The sequence below is a fragment of the Bos javanicus genome, chromosome 13 (genome assembly GCF_032452875.1).
Source record: "Bos javanicus breed banteng chromosome 13, ARS-OSU_banteng_1.0, whole genome shotgun sequence".
NCBI classification, from domain to species: domain Eukaryota; kingdom Metazoa; phylum Chordata; class Mammalia; order Artiodactyla; family Bovidae; genus Bos; species Bos javanicus.
Window position 1 is genome coordinate 33,869,334 of NC_083880.1, and position 17,540 is coordinate 33,886,873.

The 17,540-nt window shown below is 38.2% G+C and overlaps 1 protein-coding gene across 3 annotated transcripts in view; it reads right to left on the reverse strand.

Moving 5' to 3' along the window:
- The window catches only part of ZEB1 (zinc finger E-box binding homeobox 1), a 197,204-nt gene that overhangs the window by 19,024 nt on the left and 160,640 nt on the right, over nt 1-17,540 (reverse strand). For 2 of the 3 annotated variants that reach the window (XM_061436205.1, XM_061436209.1), the window contains exons 3-4: nt 16,158-16,220; nt 8,554-8,715 (exon numbers count right to left, since the gene is read on the reverse strand). In XM_061436205.1, the coding sequence (XP_061292189.1) occupies nt 8,554-8,715; nt 16,158-16,220 (225 nt within the window). The remainder of the gene's footprint in view (nt 1-8,553; nt 8,716-16,157; nt 16,221-17,540) is intronic. The other variant, XM_061436208.1, reaches the window with a different exon arrangement.

Genomic DNA, 17,540 nt, shown 5'->3' on the forward strand with positions numbered 1-17,540 from the left:
GTTAAATTACTTCCAAGTCACACAGCCTGTGAACAATGAAGTTGAGAGTCAAATGCAAGCTGACTTTAAAGTCTCATATCTTTTTCACTAAAACGTAATTCTTCCCTTCTTTTGTGTGGTTAATTAGACAAAACAAAAGCAAAATTATAATGCAGGTTATCGTTGTGAATGTATACACATGAAAGGGGTTTGGTACACAATAACCATCTTTCTACAAAGGTAACAATGTCATCATTAGTTATTGAATGTTCATTCTTTCAAATTTGAAAAATGTCACTACAGTCATCAGAGAGTAAGTAGCATACAGTTAGAGCACGTTTCTAAGGCTCCCCTGCAGGTGAGTGTGGAGGACGTATTGTAGGAGGTGTGAGGAGCCGTGGGGGCTGGACTGAGGCTGGCCACTGAGATGCCCCTGCATCTTCGTGTTCTTTCCCCTCCCGAGACACACCAGCACACCTCTTGTTTAGTTTCAGATGGATGACTATTAGGATAGCTTTCAGAAAATAAGCCATTCTAGATAAATTGTAGTTCAGAGAATGAACTACATATTTTTAATACATGGAAACATCTAAGCCTGCCAATCTTAAAATGTAATATCACTTGGCCAATATTATTTAACTACATTTCTATATTGGATTTACTTCTTCAAAGAAAAAAGTTCCTAAGTCACATCTTGCTATAAATGTTATCTTAACTTTATTTTTAATTTCTTATAGAAAAACAGACTACCAGAGAAAATGTCATAATCTTTACTTCATCAAGCTGTCACTGTTATTGAAATTCAAGTCCATATAAATTAAATGTCTTGTTCAAGGACAAGCCTGCAATGAACAGGCTGAACACCTGACTCTACATAGCTAAGTACACTGAAATATATATCAAATATATGAATAAAGTCAAACAACCAAGACCCCAAAGTTTATGATGGTATCTTCCGTTATCAGCTAGCAAGGTACCTGGAACCAGAGACTTTTCCACTGGTGATGACTCTGACACGACCCACTTCTCTGGGGACTAGACTAGCCCCGTGAGGACATTTGGGGGGAATCATGCTGTGTTCTAACGACTTCCTGTTTGTACAGTGTTTGGGACACTCCCCTCGCCTGGCGATGCTGCTGCTCTCGGCTGGTTCCAGGGGCTGAGGTCAGAGGCCCCATGACAGGTGTTTTATCGTCAGCACCACAATCGGTTTGCTTCCACCAGTTAAGCTGCCCTGAACTCCTGTGTCATAAGCTGTCTGCTCGGCATTTCATTCTATTTTCTTGTCTTCATGATTAATTCTTGTAATTAATGTACAAAATACTAATAATTTTATAAAATGGCAAGTTGCTCATATTTAAACAGCAAGTTCTTTTCATAAATATCTATTGAATGTTCTCACACATATGAGATATGAACTTATTATTTTAGGCCAACAGCATAAAACAATGAAAAATAAATATTTAACATTATAAGTTTATAGAATGAACAGGTTTAAAAGTTAAAATTTTTGTTTTTGTTTTTAAAAAAGTTTTTTTTTAAACTCACCTTTTAGCAATGAAGACCTTTAAGGAATAGATGTTTCTTTTTAGAATTCCTATAATATACCTATGGTAGGAATTCAGTACTAAAAAATCCACCCTATGTCTGACCACTTTTCGAACTATAATTTCTTTATGAGTCTGTGATCATTTATGAATCTGTGACCATAAATATTACTTAAAAAACATTTTAAATTTCTGTGTCTTAAACTTCCTTTAGTGGCAGACTGATACAAAACCTGTGAAAAAACCTCCTTGATTTGTTCCCACTGAACCAGAATTTTGATAAATCAACCTGCTGGAATAAAGCTCCCCTGTTTACAACTTATGAAGTACAGGATGGTATGTTTAATTTACTAAAACAGTAAAAACCTAAGTGCTTCTGAAGATAATTACTTTTTAATGGCAAGAGATGTTGCTGGTGTGACAGCATACCTACTGTGGAATACTGTATTAGCAGTTAAACTACATTACATACCTGAAGGTAGTGAATACCTGAATGAAAAACACTGTATACTTCAAATGTTGTACTGATTCAGAATGACTAAGGCTCCAATTCTTATGGGACTTAACTGCACTGATTTGTTACAATGGACTTTACAAAGCTGAGTTTTCATTATTTCACTGAGGCTTTTTGAAATCCTGTTTGTTACATAATAATTTTACATGTTTATAAACATCTGTATTTTAAGGTTTTGTATTTCCCTTTCATATTTATTGTAACCTACTGCTTCTTCAGGTGAAATGTTAACACATCTTCTTTAAGAGAAAAAAAAAATCCAGGAAACAAACAAACAAAAAAAAACAGTAGGCAAGCAGGCCCTACAGAATTATGATGCTAATAACTATGGACTCGACAAATCTGCAAATAGATCAACAGTGTCCTCAGGCTAACTATCATTTTCAGAAATGTGTCCTTTTGCCACACTGAAGTAAAGAATTTCTAGTGTAGCCTACTTCTCTTTCCTTTGTCACCAAATTATTTACAGAAATCCTACCTATTCTGGAGTGAAAGCTTCCTTTCTGATCTTTTCCACAGCTGATTTCCTAATTTAAGGAAGGCATAGTTGACTTTCTGTAATGGAATCTGATTTGTTTTCTGATCACCCTTGTAGATTTCCTTCAAAAATCGGAAAGTTGATTGATACAGTACCATTTACATTAGCACCAAAATGCTGAAATGATTAGGCATAAATCTAACAAAATATGTATAAGATTTATTTGAGGAAAACTACAAAACTCTGATAAGTGAAATGAAAGCACTTGATAAATACAAAGATATTCCATGTTCAAGGATAAGGAGACTCAATACTATCAGGATGTCAGTTCTTCCCAACTAGATCTTCATATTCAGTGCAGTCCCAATCAAGTTATTTTATGGATATTGACAAAAATTCTAAACTCACATGGAGAGGCAAGAGACCCAGAAGAGGCAACATAACACTGAAGGCAAGAATAACGGGAGACCGACTGAAGGCAAGAATAACGGGAGACCGACACTACCTGTCTTCAAGGCTTACTACATAACTTTAATAATTAAGATAGTGTGGTGTTGGTGAGAGAACAGACAAATGGATCAGTGGAATGGAGTACAGGTGAGCCCAGAGAGCGAATGCAATACAGTGGAGCAAAGACAGTCTTTTCACAAACTGTAATGGAACAATTGGACATCCACACACAAAAATATGAATGTAAACACAGACCTTACACCCTTCACAAAAATTAACTCAAAAAGGATCACAGGCCTAACTATAAAATGCAAAATGAGTAAGACACAGGCTATAACAGAAGAAAACCTATACCAACTTGGGTATTGTAATGCCTGTTTGGATACCAAAGGCATGAGTCATGAAAGGCATAATTGATAAGCTGGACTTAATTGAGAATGTTCTGCCCCATGAGATAAGACAATAAGCGAGTTAGACGATAAACAGACTGGGAAAACTATTTACAAATGACACAGTTGAAGAAGGACTACTATCCAAAATACACAACGAATCCTTAAAGCTCAACAGTAAGAAATCAAATAATTCAATAATAGGTCAAATCATACCCCCATTCCTCATCCGTCTTCATGACAGAGAATAAGGGAATCACCATTGCAGTGTTGAGTTCAAGAATATGTGCCTAAGATTAAAGTAAGCCCAGAGGACAAGATGGAGGAGTAAGGACCTGCTCTTACCGCCTCTCAAGAAGACGCCCAAATCACAACTAACTGCTCAACAGCCAACAGCAAAAAAGGCTGGAACCTACCAGAAAGCATATTCTACTTCCAAAGACACAGAAGAGGCCATAAGGAGATGGTGTAAGGGGTGTATTCGCAATATAACTCAACTCCATTCCTGCTGGGTGGGTGATGCATATACTAGAAAGTAACCATATTACAGAGGTTCTCCCACAGGAATGAGAGTTCTGAGCCCTATGTCAGGCTCCTGGGTCTGGAGATCTGGCATCAGGGGGATGAGACCCCAGAGCATTTGACTTTTAAGGCCAATGGGGCTTGATCACAGGAACTTCAAAAAATTGAGGAAAAGAGAAGTAACACGCTTAAGGGGCACACACAAGGTACTGGGCACGCTGGGACACAAGGGAAAAAGCAGTGTTTTCAGAGGAGCCTGGGCCAGACCTACCTGTTGGGGCAACATTAAATGTACCCGCATTCACATTATAGTGGTCCTAGAAGGAGAGAGAGAAAGGGCCTGAGAAAGTATTTGAAGAGATTAATAGCTGAAAACTTCCCTAACAGGGGAAAGGAAATAGTCACCTAAGTCCAGGAAGCACAGATAAACCCAGGATAAACCCAAGGAGGAACATGCCAAGACAGATGGTAACAATAACCCGGTGTACGAGACAGCAAAAGAGACACTGACGTATAGAACAGTCTTATGGACTCTGTGGGAGAGGGAGAGAGTGGGAAGATGTGGGAGAATGGCAATGAAACATGTAAAATATCATGTAGGAAACGAGTTGCCAGTCCAGGTTTGATGCATGATGCTGGATGCTTGGGGCTGGTGCACTGGGACGGCCCAGAGGGATGGTATGGGGAGGGAGGAGGGAGGAGGGTTCGGGATGGGGAACACATGTATACCTGTGGCGGATTCATTTTGATATTTGGCAAAACTAATACAATTATGTAAAGTTTAAAAATAAAATAAAATTGGAAGACTAAAAAAAAATAAAATAAAAATAAAAACATTTGCCTTTAAAAAAAAAAAAAAATTAAAGAGAGGATAGCATTGAAACATGTATATTACCATATGTGAAACAGATTGCCAGTCCAGGTTCGATGCATGAGACAGGGTGCTCAGGGCTGGTGCATTGGGATGACCCTGAGAGAGGGGATGGGGAGGGAGGTGGGAGAGGGGTTCAGGATGGGGGACACACGTACACCCATGGCTGATTCATGTGAATGTATGGCAAAAACCACTACAATACTGTAAAGTAATTAGCCTCCAATTAAAATTAATTAATTAAAAAATTAAAGAGAAAATATTAAAAGCAACAAGGGAAAAGCAACAAATAACATACAAGGGAGTCCCCATAAGGTTATTAGCTGATTTTTTAGCAGAAACCCTAGAGGCCAGAAGGGAGTGGCAATGTATTTTTAAAGGGGTGAAAGGGAAAATCCTGTAACCAAGAATACTCAGCAAAGCTCTGATTTCGACAGAGAAGTAAAAAATTTTACAGACAAGCAAAAGCTAATTTGGCACCACCAAACCAGTTTTACAATAATTGATAAAGAAACTTCTTCGGGGGGAAAAGAAAAGCCTACAACTATAAACAAGACAATTATGAACAGGAAAGTCACTGGTTAGGGCAAACATACGGTAAAGGTAGGAAATCATCCACACACAAACATGGCATCAAAATCAGCAAGCGTGAGAAGAGAAGAGTACAATGCAGGATATTGGAAATGCATTTGAAATTAAGAGACCAGCAACTTAAAACTATCTCGTATATATACAGACTGCTTTAGCAAAACCTGCGGGAACTGCAAACCAAAAATCTACGACAGACATGTGCACAAAAAGGAAAAAGGAATCCCAACGCAACACTGAAGATAGTCATCAAATCACAAGAGAACCAAAGAGGAAGGGAAGAAAAAAGATCTACAAAAACAAACCACCCAACAAACAGCTCATGCAACTCAGCTGTTCTTTTAACAATGCAATCAAAAAATGGGCAAAAAATCTAAATGGACAATTCTACAAGAAGACATACAGATGGCTAAAAGGCACACAAAAAGAAGCTCAACATTATTACTAGAGAAATGCAAATCAAAACTACAATTAGGTATCACTTCACACCAGTCAGAATGGCTATCATCAAAAAATCTACAAACAATAAATGCCTAAATCCACAAAAAACAATCCCCAAAGTAACAAAATAGCAATAAGAATATATATATCATCAATTACCTCAAATATAAATAGATTAAATGCTCCAACCAAAAGATTGGCTGAATGGATACAAAGATAAGACCCATATATATGCAGTCTACAAGAGACCCAAATCACAGTAGATGATGACTGCAGCCATGACATTAAAAGACGCTTGCTCCTTGGAAGGAAAGCTATGGCAAACCTAGAGAGCATATTAAAAAGACATCGCTTTGCTGACAAAGGTGTGTATAGTCAAAGCTATGGTTTTTTCAATAGTCATGTATGGACATGAGAGCTGGACCATAAAAAAGGCTGAGTGCCAAAGAATTGATGCCTCCTAAATGTTGGGAGGGACTGGGGGCAGGAGGAAAAGGGGATGACAGAGGATGAGATGGCTGGATGGCATCACTGACTCGATGGACATGAGTTTGAGTGAACTCCGGGAGTTGGTGATGGACAGGGAGGCCTGGCGTGCTGCGATTCATGGAGTCTCAAAGAGTTGGACACGACTGAGCAACTGAACTGAACTGAACTGAATTGTGGTGCTGGATAAGACTCTTGAGAGTGCCCTGGACTGCAAGAAGATCAAACCAGTCAATTCTAAAGGAAGTTAACCTGAATATCCATTGGAAGGACTGATGCTGAAGCTCCAATACTTTGACTACCTGATGCAAAGAGCCGACTCATTAGGAAAGACTCAGATGCCAGGAAAGAAGGCAGGCAAAAGGAGAAGCAGGTGGCAAAGGATGAGATGAGATAGCATCACTGACTCAATGGCCATAATCTGAGCAAACTCCAAGAGGTAGTGAAGGACAGGGAAGCCTGGCATGCTGCAGTCCATGTGGCTGCAGAGAGTCAGACGCAACTTACTGACTGAATTCACACACACACACACACTCACGACCCACTTCAGATCTAGGGATACATACAGATTAGAAAAGACAGTCTCTTCAATAAGTGGTGCTGGGAAAACTGGACAGCTATGTGTAAAAGAAAGAAATTAGAACTTCCTAACACCACACACAAAAATAAACTCAAAATGTATTAAAGACCTAAATGTAAGGCCAGAAATGATAAAACTCATAGGAAAACATAGGCAGAACACTCTTTGACACAAATCACAGCAATATGTAAGATTTGCTCTGGCCCACCTCCTGGAGTAACATAGATAAACAAAAACCAATGGGGCCTCACTGAAAGCGTCTGCACAATGAGGGAACCTACAAGCAAGGGGGAAAGACGGCCCTCAGGACGGGAGGAGATAACAGCAAATGAAACAACTGACAGAGGACTAATTTCCAAGTTATACAAGCAGCTCATGCAGCTCAACGGTAGAAAAACAACCAACTCCATCAAAAAGCAGGCAGAAGACCTATACAGACATTTCTCTAAAGACGACATGCAGATGGCTAATAAACACATGAAAAGATGCACAATATCATTCCCTATCAGAGAAATGCAAATCAAAACTACAATGAAGTATTATCTCACTCTTATCAGAATGGCCATCATCATAAAGTCAACCAACAATAAATTTCTAGAGGGTATGGAGAAAGGGGAACTCTCTTGCCCTGTTGGTGGGAATGCAAATTTATACAGTACCTATGGAAAAGAGTATGGAGATTCCTTACAAAACTAAGAATAAAACTACCATATGACCCAGCATTTCCACTATTGGGCATAAGAAACCATAATTGAAAAAGAAAGACTCATGTACCCCAGTGTTCATTATAGCACTGTTTACAATAGTTATGACATGGAAGCAACCTAGATGTCCCACTGACAGATGAATGGATAAAGAAGATGTGGTACATATACACAATGGAATACTACTCAGCTATAAAAAGGAACACATTTGAGTCAGTTCTAATGAGGCGGATGAACCTAGAGCCTATTATACAGAATGAAGTAAGTCAGAAAGAGAGAGATGAACAATCATATATTAATATCACATATTAATGCATATATATGGAATCTAGAAAGACACTACAGATGATCCTATTTGCAGGGCAGCAAAGGAGACGCAGATATAAAGAACAGACCTTTGGTCACAGTAGGGGAGGGAAAGGGTGAGATGACTTGAGAGAGTAGTATTGAAACATGCTATTTTCATCTGTTTCTAGTGCTTGGAAGGCAGAATGACAGCTGATTTCTTTACAGGAGAATATGAACACATTACTATTGTATTTTACTGCTGTTTATACACTGGCTGTTAATATCAGAGACGACCAACATAGATACAGGAAAAAAAAAAAAAAAAAAAAACTGTCTCCAAATTAGTATGTTCTGAACCATACCACCAAGGTTTTCTTCCAGAACAGTGGAGCAGCATCAAGGGGAAGTATGGCTTCTCCCAGAACCTACTTCTGCTGCCTGCTGCCATGTAAGTGAATGGAAGTCAATGTCCAGGCACGGTGCTAAGCATCTCACGTGCGGGTCATCACAGTGCACACATGAGATGCACTGACAAAAGACTACACACTGTTACCATGGACATCACTCCATTCGCTAAAGAAATTACTCTCTATTGCCATCTGCAATAAATTCTCGTTTTCAGAAATGTTCCCTATAGTGGGGTGGGTTCCCACACAGTGCAATGGAAGCAATAATCCTTCAGAGGTGAGAACCAAGCGGCCGTGAGCTCCAATTACCGTTTTCATCATGCCCGCTGGCCTCCGGCGTGCCCTGCCTCTGGTCATCCTCGGGTGCCTCGGGGTAGATGACTGCAGTGTCTTGTTGTTGCAGGAACTCTTCAACGTTAGGATCATGGTTTTGTTCATTTTCTGCATCTGAGTCGCATTCATCATCTTTTACTAAAAGAAATGCATACTCTATAAAAAGCCATTTCACCAAGTTGTTACATAGTTTTCCTAAATAAGAAACTATCTTGAGAGAATACAACTGTCCTTGAATCTATAGGAAATATTTACAGGAATATTAAAAACAATTTACTCATTCACCTATAATCTATTGAGAAGTCTGTTTTTATAAGTTTACAGTGTTCTAAAAGTCTCAACATTGTAACCATATCCTCTTTAAGTTTTAGGGTTGTACTTCTATTCCATCTTACTGGTGAACAAGACCCAGTGGAGGCTGGCTGAATCCTTAGTTTCTCAATCAATAATAAAGCAAGGAAAACAGGAAAAGAGAAAAACATAGTTCCCAAACCTAAGTACTTCCTAGCAACCGACTGTACCATGTTTACTTCGAGTTGTACTTGAATGACAAACTGAGTGCAAACTGCTCTGAAGTTCAGTTCAATTATGTGGTTTCTTAGAAAACAGCTTTAATAGTTAGCTACAATCAGAAAGATTTCTAATAAGAGTTAAAGAGTATCAAACTGATAAAAGTGCTTTCCATCTCCCCGAGTATTCAGATACAGACAGGGCTGTTCTTTGTCTTTCTGCTCCAGTAACTGTGTCACTGCCGGGTGATGGGAGAGGCATTTCCACCAAGTCAGAAGGTTACAAGGGTAGAGCACGTCTTTGCTTGGAGAAGGGAGCCAGGGCACTGGTGTGCTGCAGGGTGGGCCTGGTGCCCTGGGGTTCCATCCATCTGTCCTCCCGGAGGAGGGTCCACACTTCTGGTGACTATCCTGGGTCAGTATGGCCTCTGGGTGTCTCATGTATGACTTCTTCACACACTTCAGATTGAAGTCAGTTCTGAATTTGTGAAACAGCAGGCTGAACTGGGCCCAATTAAGACGGTGATGTACCAGCATCTTTTTGTTCAACAGATACTACAACACTTGCACGGGAGCAGTAGCTCAGTTTCTCAACGTGGCTGCTGTGTAACACTTTAGCACCAATGACAGAGTAATAAAGGTGACTACTCACCATCTTTTCCTCCTTTTAAACACAGGCAGTAGCTATCAGTTACGTAGTGTCTGCTATATATAGTCAGTCCCTGAACAACATGGGTTTGAACTGTGAGGATCCACTTATACTTAGGTTTTTTCAATAGTGAATACTCTAGTACTATATGACTGTCGTTGGTTGAACCCATGGATGTGAAACTGTAGACACAGAGGAATCCAGTATTGGGAGGGCTGCCTGTAAATTACACATGGAATCCACTGCAGGGGGGCAGGTGCCTCCACCACTGTGTTGTTCGATGGTCGCCTGTACTGAGAACTCTTTTTCTTCAGTTGATGCCAGTTGTCACCAAACCTTGGTCACTGGGTCCAGGCGGAGGTGAAGACTCTTTAAGAGGGAAGCCACCACTCTTCACTTAAAGGGAATCCATTTCCAGATCCTCAGCTTTCATGCAGGGCCCTTCCTAGAGTCCAAAAGCTTCTTTCTTCTACTCCTCTTTCACAGTCCTTTGCTCTAACTTCAAAGACAGACAGGTCCCCCCTCCATCCATTACATCAGTACAGTGCATGCCTTGCAGTATAAAACCTCCAGCTGCCAAAGGAAAACAATTCAAAGTACTGATTGGGAGAAGCCTGCTTTACTGATCAGTTAGGCCAACAAAAGAGCACTCTAGTGTCCAGCCTTCCCAGGATTTCTATCAGGGGAAAGGCTGGCGACTAAAATGGGGATGTTTTGGCCCTGGTTATGAGTCTCTGAAATCAGCTATATGATATGGCCAGAGAAAGTAGAGTAATTTCCCCTTAATGACCTCACCTGTTTCATTCCCTAACTATTCTTAAAAAATTCACTGCTCTTCAGAAGGCTGGTGAGAACAAAGCAAGGAGTATTCTCGAAAACCTTTCCTAGGATCTGTCATTAGCTAAAACAATAAGCTCTTCTGAACAGCTAAAGTAGTACAAGTCTGTGTTGTTATATCTTTTATCATTTTATTTTCCTTTTTTATTTTTTAAATTATGAAAGTGTGTGTGATAACACATTTACAGGAGACTTGGAAAACACAGAACAAAGTTACATATAGTTCCACTGTATTACCATTATTTTTTTAAGTAGATCTGTTCAATGTAACTTCAGATATTTGAGTTAAACTAGATTAAACTCACAAATTAAATTTATATTTATGTGATTTCTTATAGAGGAAATATAGATTTGACAAGTTACTTAAAAATACTTTTATCAGATTATATTACAAAATATTTACTTCAATTAAATATTCTCCACTTTCAAAATGTTTATATTTTCTATAGCCTAGTAGCTAAATGGATAAGGCAATGGCACCCCACTCCAGCACTCTTGCCTGGAAAATCCCATGGACAGAGGAGCCTGGTAGGCTGCAGTCCATGGGGTCGCTAAGAGTCAGACACGACTGAGCGACTTCCCTTTCACTTTTCACTTTCACACACTGGAGAAGGAAATGGCAACCCACTCCAGTATTCTTGCCTGGAGAATCCCAGGGACAGGGGAGCCTGGTGAGCTGCCATCTATGGGGTCGCACAGAGTCGGACATGACTGAAGCGACTTAGCAGCAGCAGTAGTTAAATATATCCTAGATGATGGAATGATGAAGTTTTAAGTAGTGTACATTGTTCAGAATTACATATGTAGTACGTATTTTATACATGAATCTTATGTCTTTAATAAGTTATAATCTTATCTATACACTGGTTGTAAAGATACTCATTTGGAGACAAAGATTTTTATAACTTTTTATAACAAAGATTTTTATAATTCATAATAATTAGATTAGATCTAAATAACCTTAACCTCATTGTTGAATAATCTATTTTAAAGAAGTATTTATTTATACTTTATGCATTCCTCATTATAAATTGTATATTCTTCATATTAATAGAAAAAATTTTATGAAATCCCTCAAAATGTGTATCAACACATTCATTTTAATTAGAAAAATGAAGACACACTTTATTTTTCTGCTAGAAAGTCTGACTTGGCTGATGGTCTAACAGTGATAATTGGTTTCACTAGTAAGGTTATTAGGTACAAATTTTCCAGAAATTGAATGAACTAATAAGTTTATAGCTCTAAGAAACTGATCAAAATATACTTAGCTCAGGTATTAAAAGAATTTTTATTTTAAAATGTATTGACAAAAGGTACTGATTAGCAATATTTCAATATTCCCAACCATTTCTGAATATATTACACAAGGTGCCTCTAAGTGAGGGTAAACAAGTAGCAAAAGTCAGAACAGACATCATTAGCCTTTTGGTAAGTAAGCATGGGTGAAACCTTTTGGTATACACCCAAGGAAGTGAGGGCCTGAGTGATTCTGGTGACTGAGAAATAAATCCTTTAGTGAAATAGGTGGCTCTGAATTTTTGCTTTCAACAGAACTGAAGGCGCATTTAATAGAACTGATCATTGACAAGTCATTAAAATATTCTTCTTAATAGATAACCATAATTCTTTGCATATAGTTCTGAAGATGTATAAAGAATTTAATAAATCACTTATGAGAAAAAACTGATTTCATCTTTTTACTTATGAGAATAAAGTTCTCTCAGAGCTAAAGAAAAGCCAGAAACAGAATTAATGCTCCACACTCTTTCTTCTAGAATAAGCGACATTAAACTACTGATTATGGGCTAATTAAAAAATACTTTGGCTCCTTTAATCTCATTTCCAGTAACATTTTACTTTAATGAGTAGTTGACCCCTGAACAACACAGTTTTGAACTGCATGGGTCCTCTTGTACTGGATGTGTTCAGTAGTGAATACTACAGTTCTCCATGCTCCACGGTCGGTTGTGTCCATGGATGTGGAACAGCAGACAGAGAGGGGCTCTGTGTACGGAGGAGCTGGGTACTCAGGAGGGCTCACTGTAAGTTGTATGTGGATTCTGACTGGGCAGAGGGGTTGGCGCCCCAACCCCTAGGTTGTTCAAGGGTAAACTGTAGTATTAAAATTTGTCATGTATGTTGTGATCAGTGATCATAGGATAAATCAATCCATAAATTTTAAAAAATCTAGGAGCCATATAGTCCCTGGAAACTAAACAGAAAGTTAAATTTCAATTTATATATATGTTTTTCTTGCAAAAAAACAACAGTTGATCAAAGTATCTTCGAAGAGGAAATACACTGGTTAGCAGTAAATTCTATATTAGTTCAGGGAGTAAACATTATGATGTAACATTTCTGACTCTCAAAGAGGTATTCATATTTAAAAAATAAATGGTATTAAATTGCTGTTGATTTCAAATATAACAGTGATGTTAGAAATCTCATTTTTAATCTGTCAGATAATAGGCTGTAACTACATCTGACCCTTAAAACATGAGGTTTAGGGGTACTGACCTTCCAGTGGTGGAAAATCCATGTATAACTTAAGAGTCAGCCCTCACTGTATATGATTCCACATCCTCGGAGTTGGCCAACCCCAGACTGTGAAGCACTGCAGTATTTATTATTAAATAAAATATGTGTGTATGTGGACCTGCACCATTCAACCCTGTGTTGTTCAGGGGTCAACTGTACTTATTAAAGTGGAGAATTCTGTATGTCCATCAGACTCCTGGGAGGCAACACATAATCCGTCTGTATAATATAAAATCTGGAGGATAGTAACAGTATGTCCTTGGATAGTTGGGAGGCTTAAATGAATTAACACAGTATGTGTTTAGTACTGTACCAGGCACATAGTAAGTGCTCTGTAACTGTTATGTTTTCTTCAAAGCAGTCCTGCAAGGTGAACACTGAACTAGAGCAGATGACTCAGTATTGGGGGTCTGCTATCGAAAGCTGGGCTCTTTCCAACTAAAGTACATGTTTTCCATGAACCTGTACTTACCAAGCCAATTTCAAGCTAAGACCAGACATTCCTCAGATTTACCCCTAAAACTAAAAGTGCTTGGAAGTACATGTGGTGAAAAGGTCTATTATAAAGCAAAATTCCTAGTCTTAAGACTAATAAATTGCATGTGTTTAAATATTAAAGAGATGAGCAAATACAGAGAATATGATGACAATTTGGTTTTTCAGGTGTGACAAAACTCTGAACGAACTGTCACAGTATAGAATTATAGGATTATAATCATTGGTCAAAGTGTACAATTGTAGGGTTATAATCACAAATTACACAAAGCAAGGTTAGAGAGACAAACATTTAATATAAAGGCTAAATAACATTTTTATGAGGCTATCAGTGTTTTACTCCCATCAGAATAAAGGATAGTTAGGGTTCCGCCAATCTTTATCCTCCAATTTTGAAACTTTGCACAAGTATCAGCTAAATAAACAAAGAAAGGATGCTTAGAAGAACAAAGGCTGTTTTGGGTGACCTTTTCACTCCCTGAATACTAAGCTGAGACTATAGTTCTCTTCACTTCCTGAACTGCAGAAGAAGTCAGCTTGAGAAAGGAGCTGACAAGGTTCTAAACTAATGATGGTGGCCTCTTGCCATGGTTTTGTTTACTTTGTCAGCACATTATTCCCTGGAAGTGAAGGAAGTAACACAAGCAAAGGTGAAACAGGACTTCAAAGTGGAATGCTCTGAAGTCTCAAACATCCAATTTCCACCCTTCTTTGCTGAAAACTGCATTTATCAGAGTTGTATTCAACGTTTGTGTTCTCCTAACTCCCCGAGTACCAGGAAAGTAGCACACAGGGCCCCACTATTTTGGAGGCGGGGGTGCTGTATTTCAGCAGGAACTCTAGTTTACGTACAGTTACACTACCTTCCAGACCTGACTATTGTTGGGGAGGGCGGGAAATTCTGTATCACTCAGTACTTCAAACTGAAAGCATGAATTCATTTCATTTTTGTACTAAAGAGCAAACTGTGAGGTGAAATACTGTCAACTCGGAACTCTAGGTGTCTTTTTTGCTGGCACTTTGCCTCAAAGCGCAAACGATCTTCTACAGAAGACCTTCTACTACTCTGGTGATGTGAGTCGTCACATTTTAATATAAAATAGAAGAGTAATGAACAGCATTCTTCTGTGCTCATTAACACTATTTTACTAACAACAAATATAGTTTAAATACTTTATATAATGTATAAGTCAGCTTGACAAATATTTGATAATAAGCATACCTGAATACATTATTCATGCAAGTTCAACACAACCATGTTAAAGGCAGAATACACAATCTTTGGCTGTGGCACCATAAATGATCACACATTCCATTATTTGATTAATTTGGAGTGCACTTTCAGTAAGAGTACAAAGGCTTGCTCTTTGTTTTATAGAACTGACAAGTATGGGAGGGCTGATGCTTATAGGTAAAAATCGATTTTTGACACATTACTGCAAAATACACTCATCTTACACAACACAAGGTGATTTATAAGGCTCTGTGGAATACTCCTAAAATGTACTGCAAAGAACAAAAAACTATAAATGTTAAGCCAAAGAAGAAACAAAGAAAATTTAAAACTATATGATAGAAATATCTAATCTATGGTTGAATATACAGAATACAGTAATACTACTTTTAAGTACAGAATTTTGAGGAAATGTTTTAATAATTTGGAATTTCTTTTTGAAGTTTACATTCGAAGACTGCCTTATCAGAAGTAATAAGTGCCTGGTATATATTGGACATTATCATATGAAATATCTGGATTTAAGATTTGCACTTACTCTTTTGCTTCTTAAATCTGATTTGAATCCAATAATAGAGGAGTAGTCTCGGGGAATATGTACTAATATAGTCACCTAGAAGCAACAAATTTCTTTGTTTACTATAATTCAACTTCATTTTGGGTTGGGAAGATCCCCTGGAGAAGGGAAAGGCTACCCACTCCAGATTTTGGCTTGGAGAATTCCATGGACTCTGGTCCATGGGGTCGCAAAGAGTCGGACACGAGTGAGCGACTTTCACTTTCAACTTCATTTTGGCCTTTTTCAATCACAGAAATGGTAAGAAAAAGTGTATTCTCTTGTTTGCTGTGACATGTTCACTTATCAATATTCATAATTCTCATCTGGTTTCTAGATAACCCATGATATTTGCTTCTTTTTCTCTCTTCTGCTTTTAGTCTTGTGGGCAATTTCATGTAGATCCTGGTAACTAATAATCAAACTCAAAATAGATCTGTATTTCTGTAACTATGGTAAAAATCTGATAGAAGTTTAAATTATCATTAAAACACTTACTCTGTGGATTACATGTAGATTATATTTGTTATTCTTACAGATGAATACCTGTATTATATGAATATCTAAGCTTGCAGTCTATTTAAAGAATATAAACATCTAATTTTTCATACAGTGCCCCATATGCTTAGGTACTTAAACATTTAAAGGGGGGCAAGATAAAGAGGAGGAAACAGATTAAATGCAGAACTCACAAATGCAAAAACCAGTCACACAAAGGCTGTTCAAAGATGATAGTGCTTGAGAAAAAGGCAAGAGTACCTGCACATCCCACTTCATCTGCCCGAGCTTCCGGCCCCAGGATTTCTTGTCCTTCCTTTCCTGCTAAAAATCAAAGAACAAAAGCTTTAAAACAGATCCCCCCTCTCACCAACACTTAACGTCTATAAATCTGAAAAGGAAACTTTTAGGTTATATTTGATTTGGATTTTTCCCCCCCCTTGTATAAGTACAGTAACATGTCCTACTAAGCTAAAGCTTTTTAAGGAAATTAAGCAGCTTCACAAAACTCATAGAGATATTTTAGAGAAGCAAAATGAGTGAAAATGTTTATATATTCTGGACTTCTACATATATTAGAATTATACGCGTACTAGGATTTTATTAATGTATTTTTTTTTTTTAGGAGAGGCGCTCTATCTACAGGCAGTAGGACTCCTTTTCCATCTCTTCCCTGAAGCACAAATTGCTATGTGCTGGGCACTGTGCCAGGTGCTTTATCAACCCATTTCCTTTAACCTTCATAAACTATCTCTTTATAAATTAAAAAATCCCACCAAAACATGAGGCTTGAAGAGGTTACAGAACCTGCCTAAGGACACACAGCTACTGGGTGGTGGAATATGAATGCAGGTCTGAATGGCTCTAAAACCCGCTCTCTCCTCCACCCTGGCTTATCTCACTATAGACAGAGTCCCTGACAACCTGCAGTGTGCCCAGAGCAAACAGGTAAGGACTATACCTTTTCTTTCACTCTCTTCATGATTGTAACTACTAGTAAGCAGTAACAAATGATAATAGTGGTGCCAATAAATATTTTAGATGTCTATTATTCACCTTCTCTTGGGCTCATATGGTAAAGAATCTGCTTGCAACACGGGAGACATGGGTTCAATCCCTGGGTCGGAGGGATCTTCCCGACCCAGGGATTGAAGGGAAGGGAATGGCAACCCACTCCAGTATTCTTGCCTGCAGAATCCCATGGACAGAGGAGCCTGAAGAGCTACAGTCCATAGGGTCACAGAGAGTCAGACACGACTGAGCGACTAACACACATTATCCACCTCTGACACCTATATATTTGTAATGAGCTGATAAGATCAGAGTCAACATGCACATTATTTAGGCAAGCAGAAAGTAAACTTTATATATTTAGGTACATTTTATTTATTGAGTAGTTTATTAAGAACGTGTGCACATACAAAAGATTAGAAGTTAAAAACTGCTTTCAGAGTATATAATGTAATTATGATCAGAAGACTTACAAAGTCACGTTAAAACACTGTGTAGTTATCTGCACTCCCATCAAATCCCATTGAATATGTCAATCAAAAATCTTGATTCAGATTTTCCTCGTTTGATAATTGAATTGAGAAATAGAGCACTAATCAAGTAAAATCTGTGCTCACATTAAAGCATGTATTT